Consider the following 15,928-nt stretch of genomic DNA (forward strand, 5'->3'; position numbering starts at 1 on the left):
CCTTCAGGGCTCCAGCTCTCCCGTGACAGGCAAACGTTGGTTACTACACTGCAATTATTATTACTACTACTAGTAGTAGTACAGGTTGAGTCTCTCTGTATCGTAAATATTCCAAAAACTCCAAAATACTCCATAAACCAAAACGTTTTGCATGGTCGACTGAAATAGCGACACCTCTGTTTTTTGATCGTTCAGCGTACACAAATCTTATACAGTGGTACCCCGGGATACGAATTGATCGCGTTACGAAATTTCCGGGGTACGAAAAAGTTAGATTGGAAAAAACTGTTCCAGGTAACGAAAGATTTTTCGGGTTACGAAATTCATTTAGGCGCGTTTCGGCGCGAAATTCAAATGCGAAGCGCGGCTAGCGGCTTTCCAGCGCTAACGGAAAGCCTTTTCGGGTTGCGAAATGTATCGGGTTACGAACGGCGCCGCGGAACGAATTAATTTCGTAACCCGAGGTAGCACTGTATTATGAAAGTGTACAAGGGGTACAGGAAATATAAATGAATTTTGGGTTTAGAGTTTGGTTCCCGTCGCCAAGATATCTCATTATGTATGTATATGCCAATGCAGGTATTTGCCTCAAAATCCCAAATCCAAAACATTTCTGGTCCCAAACATTTTGCCTAAGGGAGACTCAACCTGTATTTTGATACTGCTGCCTTAGAAATAATAAACGGAAATACAATGTCCTCAGTTATATTTGTGGGAGTCATTTAGGCCATGATGTACATTACTGACCAAAGCATGCAAGTGGAAGCTAGATACCTAGAAATGTAATGGGGACACACACACACACTATTTATTGCTGCATGTATACAGCAATGAAAGTTGATGAAGCAAGCAATCATAAACTTTGGCCTGTTACAGACTGCCAAAATAAAGCTGCTTTGGGTCTCTTTGGAGGTATGCTGTTTAAATGATGCATGGGTCCTAAGAGTCCGGAGGTTGTGCCAAAGCCACACTCCATTCCTAAGCACTGGAGTGCAGCTTTGGTGCAGCTTCTGGATTCTTAGGACGCTCACGCCAAAGCCACACTCCATTCCTAAGCGCTGGAGTGCAGCTTTGGTGCAGCTTCTGGATTCTTAGGACGCTCGCGCCAAAGCCACACTCCATTCCTAAGCGCTGGAGTGCAGCTTTTGGTGCAGCTTCCGGATTCCTAGGATGCATGCATCATTTAAATAGCATACCTCCAAAGAGACCCGATAAGCTTTATTTTGGCAGTCTGTAACAGGCCTTTGAAATAAATGATGGCTCATCACCACCGACATCCCAAAAGCAATCCTATGCCACAAGAGATTAGAGTGAAAAGAACACGTTCTCATCCGTTGGGATTGGCGAAAGGCGCAAAGGGGAAGCGAGGTAAGGTAGCAGTTTGCAGTTTGCAATGGAAATGTGACATTTACCTTGGAGTAACAGCATTGCTAGAAAAAGCCTCTCTAGAGTTGGAACCTGTAACTCTACATATGTGGGTAGACGGCAACACTTGTCAAGTGTTTAGCAATGAATGTGACAGGTCACTACAAATATTCTTCAACCATTTGGCCAGGCCGCAGACTAAAATAATAAAATGGAAGCCCAGCTCTGCAGAATATGGGAATAATATGTCTAGGTATATACGACTATTGATGAAGAGGTTTACCTCATTCTACATTAGTCTTCTAGAATATCGATAAACTAGAACCTTCCAGAGAAGGGTGCACAAAATGATGAAAGGTTTGGAAACCAATCCGTATGAGATATGACCGAAGGAGCTGGGCACGTTTAGCTTGGAGAAGAGAAGACTGAGAGGTGACATGACAGCTATCTTTAAATATCGGAGGTTATGTTGTGTAGAAAGATGGAGCAAGCTTGCTTTCCGCACTGCGCCAGAGATTAGAAAACGAACCAATGGATTAAAATTACAAGAAAAGATATTCTACGGCCTGATACAGACAGGCCAAAATAAAGCTGCTTCGGGTCTCTTTGGAGGTATGCTGTTTAAGTGATGCATGGGTCCTAAGAGTCCGGAAGCTGCACCAAAGCTGTGCTCCAGTGCTTAGGATTGGAGTGTGGCTTTGGCGCGACTTCCGGACTCTTAGGACCCATGCATCATTTAAACATCATACCTCCAAAGAGACCCGAAGCAGCTTTATTTTGGCCTGTCTGTATTGGACCTACCTGAACATTAGGAAGAACTTCTCGACAGTGCTTCAGAAGGTGGTAGGCTTTCCATCTCTGGCGGCCTTTAAACTGAGGTTGGGTGGGCACCTTTCAGGAATATTTGAGCTGTGTATTCCTTCATGGCAGAGGTTTTTGACTAGATTGCCCAACTCTAAGATTTTAAGATCCCCAAACAGTCAGCCCAAGAAGCATCGGACCACAGCTCCCATCACCACCAGCCAACATAGCAAATAGGCCCACTGGAAGAATAAGATGGGTTTCAGACTGTGGAAAGCTCTCCTAGGCGCGTTACAGATGGGCCCATGAGGCGCCGTCGTTACGCGCGAGGGGCGGCGCTTCCTGACGCGCCTTGCTCCTCGCGTGTAACAAGTGCATAAAAATGGCGGCGCTCTATACAGATAGGCGCCGGCATTTTGACGTCGCGGACGCATAGCGTCCGGACATCACACGGCGGAAGTGACACCGTGAGTGCGCGCCTTGCGCCTTGCGGCACCCCTTCTGGGGCGCAGGAAGAAGCACCATTTTGGTGCTTCTTTCTGGCTGCGCCCAGGAACCGCGTGGTTTGGCTGCTGCGGTTCCCGGACGCAGCAACCGGCAGCGGCGCATGACTGCCCATTTTGGGCGGTCTGTAAGGCGCCCTAGATATGAAGTCGAAGGCTTTCGTGGACGGCATCCATCGTTTTTTGTGGGTTTTTCAGGCTATGTGGCCATGCTCTAGAAGAATTTATTCTTGACGTTTCACCAGCATTTGTGGCTGGCATCTTCAGAGAAAGAAGACGGAGATGCTGGCGAAACGTCAGGAAGGAACTCTTCTAGAACATGGCCACATGGCCTGAAAAGCTCACACACACACCCTTTAAAGATTGCATCAGCTTTCTTAACGTCTTAAACAGTTCTTCCATAAGGCCTGATTTTCCTACTGCTTTTAGGTATCTTAATTAACCCAAGCCAAGGCTGTTTCCCCCATTGTTTCCCTTGTTCGCAATTACGGGACGCAGGGCAAGGTGGCACAGCCTCACACTTGCGACATGCATTAATGAATTTTAACATACAGTGGAAGAGTTTCCTTGCTGTGGGCTCCAGGTGGGCCTTCGCTATTAAGCAAGCTGCGGCGAGGAACTGGCATCGCAGCTCTCCCCAGAAATCCTAAGGCAGGGAGGGAAAGAAACTCTCTCTCACACACACACACACCCCCGCGACATAACACCGACACAACCCTTCCTGGCGTATCCAGTTTAAGCCTGAAGTGTTGCTGGCGTAAAACAAAACGCAGAGCATTTGGTTTCAGTGACTGCCTGTTGATAGCGCCAGAGATGAAATGGAAGGGGTTGCTCATTACCGGCAGGAGGGGATGTTTAAAAGCCAGCTAGCCTACCATTTCAAAAACCTCAGGAGTCCTGAAAGCGACGACTCACGGTATGAAACGTGGGAGCAAGCGGAGATGGCTAAACGCAGCCGATCTGACAGCTGCACAAAATGGAAGCAAGGGATACCAGAAACAAACAAGAGGAAGGCATTAAGCGGAATCCTTGCCGCCTCCAGGAGAGGGCTGGAGGGCCTTCTGCCTAACGCTGCCAACGGATTCGACGCCAGAGAAATAGAGAAAGGCTTAGAGGGCATAGTCTATGCAAAGAGGGACAGGGCTTGTGTTTGTCGCTCAAATAACCAGTACCAATTAATACCCAAAACGGATCTAACTCGTTTTTTCTTCCCAGTACACTAGAAAGTGATACCGGAAAGAAAACCTTTCCTCAAAACGGGTGACGCCTGGCATCACAAAAGGTCCTTATCAAGTTTGGTCATGAACTTTACAAGGCAAACCGACGCGTTTCTTCCTCAGGAGTCTCAATGTGTTCAACAAGGCCCACTCCCCAGTGTATTCAGGATTGTATCATTGAATGCTCTCTCCCCCCCCCAACATTTTCTTTGTGTACGTTGTATGTATCCGAGCCGCACGTACCTGGAAACTGATAGCTGTAACTGGGTGCAAATCCAGGGTATCCCCGGCCATAGGTTGCGACAAAATTTGGGTAACCTGGAATATGAAGAGGTTTAAAGAGAGAGAGAGAGAAAGGGAGACAAGAGTTAGTACAATTCCGGCTCTTAGGACACATGTAAACAACTACTGTATATACTCATGTATAAGTCTAGACATTTTAGTCCAAACATTGACCCCAAAAACCTGAGTCGACTTATGCATAGATCAATGTAAGTACTGTACTTTAACTCTTAGGCCTGTTACAGACTGCCAAAATAAAGCTGCTTCGGGTCTCTTTGGAGGTATGCTGTTTAAATGATGCACGCATCCTAAGAATCCGGAAGCGGCACCAAGGCTGCACTCCAGTGCTTAGGAATGGAGTGTGGCTTTGGCGCAACCTCCGGACTCTTAGGACCCATGCATCATTTAAAGAGCATACCTCCAAAGAGAACCGAAGCAGCTTTATTTTGGCAGTCTGTAACAGGCCTTATATTTTTAAAAAGGAACCATCCTCTGGCCAAAGGCAAGTGTGTCATCTGCCCTGGAAGCAATGACCCTCCTGTACTCTTTCATCCATCCAGCCCTTTAGAGTGTTGCAAATTCCTTGGCATCGTTTTAAACGTCACTTCACCCTTTAGATCCTTTTTGACATGCCCCTTGCTTTTACCCTCAACTTATCTATGGCCTGTTACAGACTGCCAAAATAAAGCTGCTTCGGGTCTCTTTGGAGGTATGCTATTTAAATGATGCATGGGTCCTAAGAGTCCGGAGGTTGCGCCAAAGCCACACTCCATTCCTAAGCACTGGAGTGCAGCTTTGGTGCAGCTTCTGGATTCTTAGGATGCGTGCATCATTTAAACAGCATACCTCCAAAGAGACCCGAAGCAGCTTTATTTTGGCAGTCTGTAACAGGCCTATGAGTCATATCAAAATCGTGTCATTCTGTCCCCAAAACCTGCCCTCGACTTATAGACGAGGACGACTTATAGTCAAGTATATACAGTACATGCATCTAAAAATAAATAAACAGGCAAATGGGAATATTGACATTTGCGCAAAGTATTAAAAGGATGCCATTAATGCTAAGTAAATGCAAACGGATTCAAATACAGTTCACTGAATAACATTTAACACAACCTTGTAAAGTAGATCTTTATTATATTCTCCACGTTGCAGATGGAAAGTTGAGACTGCTGCTTTGATTCTCCTACCTCCATTCTCTCTATATTTCTCTTTCTCTCTAACACGCACAAAATCTGGAGGCTATAGGGTTGTTTTTCTTGACTCTTCCCACCCCTGTTTCTGAAGCCTGTTCCTCTTAATTAAAATGCACTCCAGTCCCTCCAAGTCCAAGGACTCGGCCTCCTCTTTTTCCCCCCAGCCGGGAAGAGTAAATGCCAAACGCTAAGGCTAAGCACATAGAACAGGTTTGCTCTGACATTTGGAGAGCTTACAACAAATGTACTTTGCTTCAGAACTATTGACAGTTGGAGATTAAGGTACTAGTAATGCTTCATCCCAAGAGTGTGAAGGACAACTGTTAATGCATCCAAGAGTCAGAGGCAGGAGAGATCAAGGATCTGGGAAGACCAGGAGGTTTTAATTTTACTTGACAAAATGGCCACAATTACTTTTCATGGAGCATAGGCAACGGCAGCGACCACATTTTAAGATCTTGTTGTTATAGGGGGTAAACAGGACTACAACTCTGGAGACCAGGGTTCAAATCCTTACTCAGCCTTGAAGCTGGGTGACTTTGGCCACATCACTCACTAAATGGAGGCAAAAGCATACACACCCCAAACAAATCTTGCAAAGAAAACCCTGTTGGATTCACCTTAGGATCACCGTACGTTGGAAATGACTTGAAGGTGCACAACAACAAATAGTTACACAACGCAAAAGAAATGTGGGGAATCTTAATATCCTTCATCTCTGTGCCAAGGCAGGAACGGAGGACATTCACAAGGTGAATCTGTAGACACCCAGAAGGTTTTTAATCACTTTGGAGCCTTCTCTGAAGGGCAACCAGCTGCAGGTGGTACTCCAGCGCAACTCTCTGGTCAACTGATGAAGAAGCCCATGGAGCTTCGAAAGCTTGCAACAAATATATTGTGCATTTCGGTTGGCCAATAAAAGAATCACTGATGGATTTTTGGTTCTATTTGTTAAATGGCCAACACAGCAACCCCGGCATGTTTAACCAAAAGTTGCACTGAAGGACCAAGAGATTCCTAGAGAGGACACTCCATTAGGCATCTGTAGCTCCTCCAGCGCAATTCTATGGTCAACGTCTGGCAGATGTTGACCTCCAGATTTGCACTGGAGAACCTAGAGAATACCTAGAGAGGTATTCTGTTTCGGTCAAGCCTTCGGTCAGTTGAGAAGCTGGAGCATGTCCGGAGGATAGCGATCAAAATGGTGAAAGGTCTGGAAACCATAAAGCCCTATGAGGAAAGACTTAGGGAGCTGGGTATGTTTAGCTTGAAGAAGAGGTGGTTAAGAGGTGATATGATGCCCCTGTTTAAGTATTTGAAGGGGTGTCATATTGAGGAGGGAGCAAGCTTGTTTTCTGATGCTCCAGAGACTAGAACATGGAACAAATGGATGCAAGCTATCTAATACTGAGGAACAATTCAGGGAGCTGGGGATGTTTAGCCTGGAGAAGAGAAGGTCAAGAGGTGATATGATAGCCCTGTTTAAGTATCTGAAGGGGTGTCATATTGAGGAGGGAGCAAGCTTGTTTTCTGATGCTCCAGACACTAGAACATGGAACAAATGGATGCAAGCTATCTAATACTGAGGAACAATTCAGGGAGCTGGGGATGTTTAGCCTGGAGAAGAGAAGGTCAAGAGGTGATATGATAGCCCTGTTTAAGTATCTGAAGGGGTGTCATATTGAGGAGGGAGCAAGCTTGTTTTCTGATGCTCCAGAGAATAGGACATGGAGCAATGGATGCAAGCTACAGGAAAAGAGATTCCACCTCAACATTAGGAAGAACTTCTTGACAGTAAGGGTTGTTCAACAGTGGAAGATGCTCCCCCGGAGAGTTGTCTTTAAACAGAGGCTGGATGGCCATCTGTCGGGGATGCTTTAATTGTGAGTTCCTGCATGGCAGGGGTTTGGATTGGATGGCCCTTGAGGTCTCTTCCAGGAGCCTTCCTTTAACTTGATTCTTGAGGTCTGCCACCAATTCCATCAAGCTTCAGCATACACTCTGGAAGCTTCTAGCATAGTGTTAACACATGTGAGGACAAAGGTTTAAAGCAAAAGCACTTTCGGTGTTTCCTTAAGGCTCCAATTCCGATCCAGGGGGATCTCTCTATTGGTTTTAATCGGGATCAAACTCTTCTCGGCACACCGTCGCTTAATACAATATTTGCTCTTTTGCCGAGGGGTTCATCCCTCCAGTTGCATTCGCTTTTTACAAAACTGTTGCGCCGTAACGCCAACATGCTCAATTTATTTTGCCAACATTGCATGTCCCCCCCCCCACCCTCCGTTTCAGATGAGATTTAGACGTCCATATTGTTTGCTATTAATCATCATTTAGAGGTGGAACATTAAACGCCTGGATGAATTTTGATTACTAATTATGACGGGACGGATTTGCGCATGGAAAGCAAAACAGCCACGGCCAAACAAGGCGTTGTGGCTTTAAATGCACACAAAGCTTTCTTCTCCACCTCCCCACCCCTGTTCATAAAGCAATCCTGCCAGAAATCTGTCAGATCATTCAGGGATAAGTTTTGTGAACCATTTCTCTTCCAACAACAATATTGACTCAGCCTTTCTGACTAGGGCCACGGTTGTCCAGCAGGACCGAAAAATCTGCAACGAAGTGCCATTTCGAATCAGACGCTATTTTTGCTCCTTAATAAGGGCCCGCTGCAAGGGTCAGCAGGGTAATGAGTTTGTCACACTACATTTGAAGCGGTCTCTTCCAACAATTAACGGCGGGACTGTGACTGTGTAACAATACAGCCATCCCTAAACCTGAAAGAGAGAACATACGGATGATTTTTTTTCAAGCACAGCCCATGGACAGATCCACATGTTTCATTTTCTATTACTGTATACACTCATGTGTAAGTCTAGAAATTATAGTCAAACAATTGGCCCCAAAAAACCAGAGTCGACTTATCCGTGGGTCAATGTAACTATTGTATTTTAAGACTTATTTTAAAAAAAGGAACCATCCTTTATGGAGAAAAACGCATACACTCAACTCCCATTGGTTTCAATGGGGGAACGTTCCTGCGTCTGGCGTGGTGCATGCGCTGCGGGCGTGCACACCATTCTCCTTATGGCAGTTTAACCTTCTGTGTAAGGTTAAAGCTGCGTATGGCGTGGGTGAGCTGTGTTTGGTAGAGTCCCCAAAAATATAATGTGTAAATGTGGAATGTATTTCTAGAGCACAAGGACGACATGCAAATGCATCATCAGGAGCCCTGGTGGCGCAGTGGTTCAATGCCTGTCCTGCAGCCATTCACTCAAGACCACAAGGTTGCAAGTTCAAGACCAGCAAAAGGGCCCAAGCTCGACTCAGGCTTGCATCCTTCCGAGGAGGGAGCTAAAATGAGTACCCAGACTGTTGGGGGCTAATTAGCTTACTTGCTAATTAGCTTACTTGCTGTTCACCGCTATGATCTTTGGAATAGCGGTATATAAATAAAACAAATTATTAATTACTACTTTCTAATACTCAGGTGTATAAGGCATGTGTTGTTCTTACTATCAGGAAGTTCCTCCTAATGTTGAAGTGGAATCTCTTTTCCTTGTCTCCATTGTTCCTATTCTCTGGAACAGCAGAAAACAAGCTTGCTCCATCCTTAATACGTTGTTCTTATTGTTGTTGCTGTGTGCCTTCAAGTAGTTTCCAACCTATGGTGACTCTAAGGCAAACCTATCACAGGGTTTTCTGGAGCTGAGAGTGTGCGACTTGCCCATGATCACCCAGTGGGTTCCATGGCCAAGTGGGGAATCAAACTCTGGTCTCCATAGTCCACCGCTCAAACCATTACACACTCCGGCTAGTGTGTAAAAGACATGCCCTCCAACATTTCACATATGAAAACCAGGACACCTGTGGCCAGGTAACATCAGCATGTGGTCAAGATGACAAAAGCTATTGATAAGGAAGGCACACACAAGCTGGGAGAGATTGCAGTAGTTTGCTTTCCCCCCCGAGTCTGTTGGAAAAGGCAAGATTTTGCCCCCTCCGCTGAACTCAGTCTGCAGCAATTGAGGAAATCTGAGAATCAAGGTGCAAAAGTGGGAGAAGAGGTAAGCTGGGAGGTGCAAAAGTGGGAGCAGAAGAGAGACATATTAAAAGAATATTATTGGAAGGAAAGCATCTTGTACCACAAGCCAGTGGCATATATATCAGTCTAAGCTCTGGTTCCCCCATGGGCCCTTTTAGATAGGAAAAGCTGCTTCTAGAAGAGCAAGAATTGTTAAGGGGAATGACATTAACTCTTTCTTCCAAGTGTCTCGGAGGAAACGCACGGATTCACTCACATATAGGCCTGTTACAGACTGCCAGAATAAAGCTGCTTGGGGTCTCTTTGGAGGGATGCTGTTTAAATGATGCATGCACCCTAAGAATCCGGAAGCTGCACCAAAGCTGCCCTCCAGTGCTTAGGAATGGAGTGTGGCTTTGGCGCGAGCATCCTAAGAATCCAGAAGCTGCACCAAAGCTGCACTCCAGCGCTTAGGAATGGAGTGTGGCTTTGGCGCGACCTCCGGACTCTTAGGACCCATGCGTCATTTAAATAGCATACCTCCAAAGAGACCCGAAGCAGCTTTATTTTGGCAGTCTGTAACAGGCCATAGATGTTTAAAACATTCAGGGGCAGCTGTGTTGGCCATTTAACAACTACAACAACAAGTAAATGCAACAAGTATATTGTGCATTTCGGTCGGCCAAGAAAAGTATCATGGATGGCTTTTTGTTTATATAGATGTTATATATAGATATATAGATATATATATATTCTACCCAGGCAAATCTGGAGAAAGCGTGGGTTTTCTGATGTTTACCACCTTCTGGAACAGAAGGGTCTGTTCCTGCTTAAAGGGGGTGATGTGAGGAGCAACATTACATAACCACCACTTAGTCTTCAAAGATATAGCAGTGGTAGTGTGACGTTTACAAAAGATCGTGCTGCCAACTTCTTTTTTCCAGTTAGTCTCAAAGGCGCTACAAGATCTCACCGCTCAGTCTTGCAATTTTGGAGACGGCAGAGGCACAAATCCCACACAACGTGAGAGGGATGCGCAAGATGCTGTGAACCTTTAAACAATGCAGCAACCGGAAGAAAACAACCCTGCCCCAGAGCGCACAAATGCCAAAAACTTTGTCCCTTTTAATAGAGAGAGGGGCTTAAAGCCCATCAAGCGGGATCAGAGAGCGCACTAAGGACACCTGTGTCACTCCTCCGCCCCGCCGTCCTCGACTCCCCGCCGCCTTCCAACAACAAAGGCAAAACACACAGCTGACTGGATGGCGGTTCTCATCCATATATATCCCATCGCCGAACATTTCTCGAGGTCAGGCAGATGAAATCATAAATTTATAATACAACATTACTTCAATTTTCCTCTTCATTTGCCGCCGCGATGCCCGGCTCTGCTCTAACGAGTCCAAGCCCGATCGGCACGGGGGGAAATTGGCTGGCTGAATATCAATAGCACATTAACACCATGCCCATGTGGATGCTTCATCAAGCCAAATTATGGGCAGGCCAGCCTAGCCGCCATTTCCCATTTAGCCACCATTCGCGCCTTGCAATGGGGTACTGAGCAATTTATTTGCTTCAGTACTTCTGGCGAATGATCAATCTTGCAGTAATTATCTCTTGTCGCTAAACTGAAAAATCAAGGCTCTGCCTCGATTGCCTCCCTTGAAGAGAGAACTTCCTAACCGTGAAAGGGACAGGCCTAAATCAACAATCAAACATGCTTTTCCAAACACAACTTCTTCCCCTGCTTTTCCCTCTGCTTGTCAGTGTGAAGCAAAGGACCACCATGCGTACCATGCAACGTTTCACAGATGGAAACTGGGAAAGATGTGGCCAAGCAACGCCAGTGTGGTCAAGATGAAGGAAGTTTCTAAGGAAGAGTGATACACAAGCTAGAACAGACTTCGACAGTTTGCGTTTCATAGAATCATAGAGTTGGAAGAGACCCTAAGGGCCATCCAGTCCAACCCCATTCTGCCATGCAGGAACTCTCAGTCAAAGCATCCCTGACAGATGGCCATCCAGCCTCTGTTTAAAGACCTCCAAGGAAGGAGACTCCACCACACTCCAAGGAAATGCATTCCACAGTTGAACAGCTCTTACTGTCAGGAAGGTCCTCCTAATGTTGAGATGGAATCTCTTTTCTTGGAGCTTGCATCCATTGCTCTGTGTCTTCTTCTCTGGAGCAGCAGAAAACAAGCTGGCTCCCTCCTTAATATGACATCCCTTTAAGTATTTAAACAGGGCTATCATATCACCTGTTAACCTTCTCTTCTCTTGGCTAAACATCTCTGCTTTTGCCGAGCATGATTCTGCCCCTTGTATGGGTTTGTGATCTGATAGAAAACACTGGAGAATTGGGGGGTTCCACTAGCATTGACATCTAGGACCCGAAGGGACCCATGTCTTGCCGTTCAACACAGCTTCTGTGTAAAGCTCTGTCCAATTCATACCTACTCTTCACATCACTCTAAATCCGACCTTGTCTCACCTTCACACGTGAAAACAAAGAGTCTCGAAACTATTCTCTGCACCCCACGAGAAGGCAAAGTATTTTGTGGTCCTCTATACAGAATGGCAATGCTTATTTATTTATCCAAATGATCACAGATATTTGCAATATGAAGACAGTTAGGGTTTGACTGCATAGACTTGGGAGGGTCACACCTGTACCCACAAAACAGAAAAGAAATTGCTCCCAGACACCTTCTATGAGACACCAGGGCACAGTTTGGGGTGTTCCTCAAGACATTTTGGAATACTGTGAGAGAAAATGTATGTATGTATGTATGTATGTATGTATGCATATGTGTGTATATCTGTGTATGTTTATGCGCATGCAATTTTTATCTTTTTATTGCCTTTCTCCCAAAATGGGGTCCAATTTCATGTTGACTCCTGGGATGCGGGTGTCTGCTCCGCCTAGACATCATTTTTGGTCATCCTGTAGCACCCAGAATTGTTCCTTTTGTGGCTCTAGGGGCCACATAAATGTCTCTGGGGAGCGGCATGCGGCCTACGGACGACGCTTTGCCCACCACTGACTAAAAGGATGTGTAACATAGTACCTGGGCATCTTCTAGGTAAGTGGGCTTGTAGCAACAACATTTTTAATAATGAGGCTTTCAAATAGAGGCCCTTTCTCCAGCAGGCTGTGCAAAGGCAGCTGAGGTTAAAAGGGACAGATAAGAATGTTCTCATCTTAGGCCTGTTACAGACTGCCAAAATAAAGCTGCTTCGGGTCTCTTTGGAGGTATGCTATTTAAATGATGCATGGGTCCTAAGAGTCCGGAGGTTGCGCCAAAGCCATGCTCCATTCCTAAGCACTGGAGTGCAGCTTTGGTGCAGCTTCCGGATTCTTAGGATGCATGCATCATTTAAATAGCATACCTCCAAAGAGACCCAAAGCAGCTTTATTTTGGCAGTCTGTAACAGGCCTTAGGATAAATGGGAAACTGTTCCTTTGTTGGTCAGGATGGGGTTGTTTCCCACCGCCAGCACCTTCTAGAAGAGAAAGGAGTACTGAGTCGACTTATCCATGCATCAATGTTAAGTACTGTATCTTAACTCTGATTTAAAAGAAGGAACCATCCCCTGGTGAAAAGCAAGAGTATAATCTGTCCTGGAAGCATGGACTCTCTCTTCCATTCAGCCTTAAGAGTAAGCACAAAGAGTTACGTCTGCTGGAATTTTATAAGGTCTTTGACATTGTTTTATTTTGCTTCATCCTTTAGATCCTTTGCTATATGCCCCTAAGTTTTACTCTCGACGTATCCACGGGTCATAGCAAAATCCATGATTTCGGCCCCCAAACTTGCCCTCGACTTCTACATGAGGCCGACTAATAGTGGAGTATATACGGTATTTAAAGAATAGAAAAGATCACATCATTGGTCTAGCCTTGGAGGGTGCGCTGGCCATATTCCAGCCCAGGAAAGTGGTTCGATGGGATGATATTCCACTCATGAAGGGATCCTGGTGGACAGCAGCTGTGATGAAGGACTTTTCTGATCAGCGGAGAGACCCGAGCTAACGTTTCCTTTGGTTTTATGGCTACATCCCACTTAATATCTCCCGCAATCAATAAACCATTGTTTTGGTGCACCTGCGACTACATTTCATTTCGACAGACCCTCGCGCCTGAGCTGGCCTGGAAACTGAGTGGATGAGGACCGTAGAATCATTACAGGAAGGATGCCAACTTCGCACAAATGATGGAGACCTTGTCAGGGGGGGAAAACAGCCCTCCTTGTTTCGCTCTCGCTCGGAGGCGAGGAATCGTACAGGGCTTGAAAATTCCTCGTTGAGGTGTCTCATGGAGTCAAGATAGTTTCCATCAGTGGCAGTGAGGACTTTAGTGAACATTCTCCCTACATTCCTAGGGGACACCTGGCTGAATAAGGCTACGTGTGAAAGGGATCTAGGAGTCCAAGTAGACCACAAGATGAACATGAGTCAACAGTGCGATGCGGCAGCTAGAAAGGTCAATGCAATTTTAGGCTGCATCAAGAGAAGTATAGTGTCTAGATCAAGGGAAGTAATAGTACCACTCTATTCTGCCCCACCTGGAATAGTGTGTCCACTTCTGGGAACGACAATTCAAAAAGGATGTTGAGAAACTGGAGCATGTCCAGAGGAGGGTGACTAAAATGGTGGAGGGCCTGGAAACTATGCCCTATGAGGAAGGCCTTAGGGAGCTGGGGATGTTTAGCCTGGAGAAGAGAAGGTTAAGAAGTGATATGAGAGCCCTGTTTAAATATTGAACGGATGGTATTTTGAGGATGGAACAAGCTTGTTTTCTGCTGCTCCAGAGACAAGGACCCGGAACAATGGATACAAGCTCCAGGAAAAGAGATACCACCTCAATATTAGGAGGAGCTTCCTGAGAGTAAGGGTTGTTTGACAGTGGAACACATTCCTTCCTCGGAGTGTAGTGGAGTCTACCTCCTTGGAGGTCTTCAAGCAGAGGCTGGATGGCCATCTGTTGGGGATGCTTTGATGGAGAGTTCCTGCATGGCAGAATAGGATTGGACTGGATGGCCCTTGTGGCCTCTTCCAACTCTATGAATCTATGACTCTATGACCCAGCATGGCTCAAGACGTCTCCCATGTAGGAGAGAAGAAACAACAGCTCCCATATACATTCACCACTGAGCCAGCAGAATGTAAGGTAATGATCCCAGCAATGCTGCTCCTCTCCTAGTCCTTTGACACTACATAATTTTCGCTCTATGGACCTTATCACAGGTGGCTACAAACCAGAATTTTAATAGGAAAAGTGTGTCTTTGGGTGGTACTTACTACACAACATCATGTTCATCTTGCTGCTGCCTTGCATGCCATTTGTTAGTGTTGCGCACCTTTTCATTGATGGGCAAAACCTATCAATAGGCGGCGTAGGCACCAAAAACGGTTAACCAGAAATGACCAAAAATGATTTCTATGCGAGAAAGGAGGGATAAAGGTGCAATAAATAAATACAAGCATGGTCTATTACTTTGTTAACCAGCTTCAAAGCTGAATTGAAGACAATCCTGTTCCCAGGCTTTACATGATTGTTAGCCTATGCTGTTTTAACCTGTGCTGTTTATTTTAGTGCTTCTAATTTAATATATGTATTAATCTCCATTGTTCTTTATACAGGGGACGCTACTGGCAGGTCTTTATTTTATTTTAATTGATTGTAGGTACAGTGCTGTGTAAAACTACAGCACTTTATAAATAAATCTTAATAATAATAATAATCTCAATCTTGCTGCTATTCCATTATTGCCTTTGTGCGATAGGTCCCTTCTGCAGCAGTTCTGTTTCTCAGGCAGTCATGTGAATAAGTGTGATTCTGCACCTCTTCCTTTCTCATCTTCCCCATTGCAACAGTTGGGGCTGTCAACAGCTTCTTGAAGATGGCTGCTGTGTGCACATTCACAGAGCAGCTGGCTTCAGGAGGCTGTGGGCGGCCACAATGGTTTGTGTGGGACTGCTGCGCGAATGTGCACACAGCAGCCCCATGCTTCAGGAGCAGGAAGGAGATGCAACCGTGGCTATCAACCATCTCCCAAAGGCAGTTGCTGTGTGTGCATTCATATAGCAGCCAGCTTTGGGAGGCAGTTGGCAACTCAATCACTCATTCCCACTCTATCCTTCTGGAAGGTGGTGTTTGGCAGTGCGAAAAACAGAACGCACGACCATGGATCACCAAAGCGCTATTGTGGGGAAAAGGTGTGATAAGAAATTATGCCAAATCGGTGTGATGCCATTCTTAAACTAGCATGATTGTGGCAGGACAGCAGGCTGCTGTGATAAAGTCCTATGACTCCAGGAGTGCGCTTCCACTTTATCATCCGTTGTATGGAATCCTGCAACTGGCAATTTAGGGAGTTAGGATTCTCAGCCGAAAAGGTGCAATGCCTCCACAAACTACAAATCCTAGGATCCCACAGAATGGAACCAAGGAAGATAAAGTGGAGTCCTAAGTGCAGAGCAGCCAGACGCTCCAAAGTGAATTTAAGTGCTCAATATTCAGTGGCTGAGAGCCGA

The 15,928-nt window shown here is 45.7% G+C and overlaps 1 protein-coding gene across 14 annotated transcripts in view; it reads right to left on the reverse strand.

Annotated features, from left to right (window-relative positions):
• Positions 1-15,928, reverse strand: part of LOC149286425 (RNA-binding protein Musashi homolog 2) — a 538,943-nt gene that overhangs the window by 95,891 nt on the left and 427,124 nt on the right. For all 14 annotated transcript variants that reach the window (XM_089494106.1, XM_089494102.1, XM_089494104.1 and 11 more), the window contains exon 10: positions 4,130-4,204. In XM_089494106.1, coding sequence (XP_089350232.1) covers positions 4,130-4,204 — 75 coding nt within the window. The remainder of the gene's footprint in view (positions 1-4,129; positions 4,205-15,928) is intronic.

The sequence above is a fragment of the Sceloporus occidentalis genome, unplaced genomic scaffold (assembly GCF_023333645.1).
Source record: "Sceloporus occidentalis isolate IW3139 unplaced genomic scaffold, rSceOcc1.0.p SCAF_69, whole genome shotgun sequence".
NCBI lineage: Eukaryota > Metazoa > Chordata > Lepidosauria > Squamata > Phrynosomatidae > Sceloporus > Sceloporus occidentalis.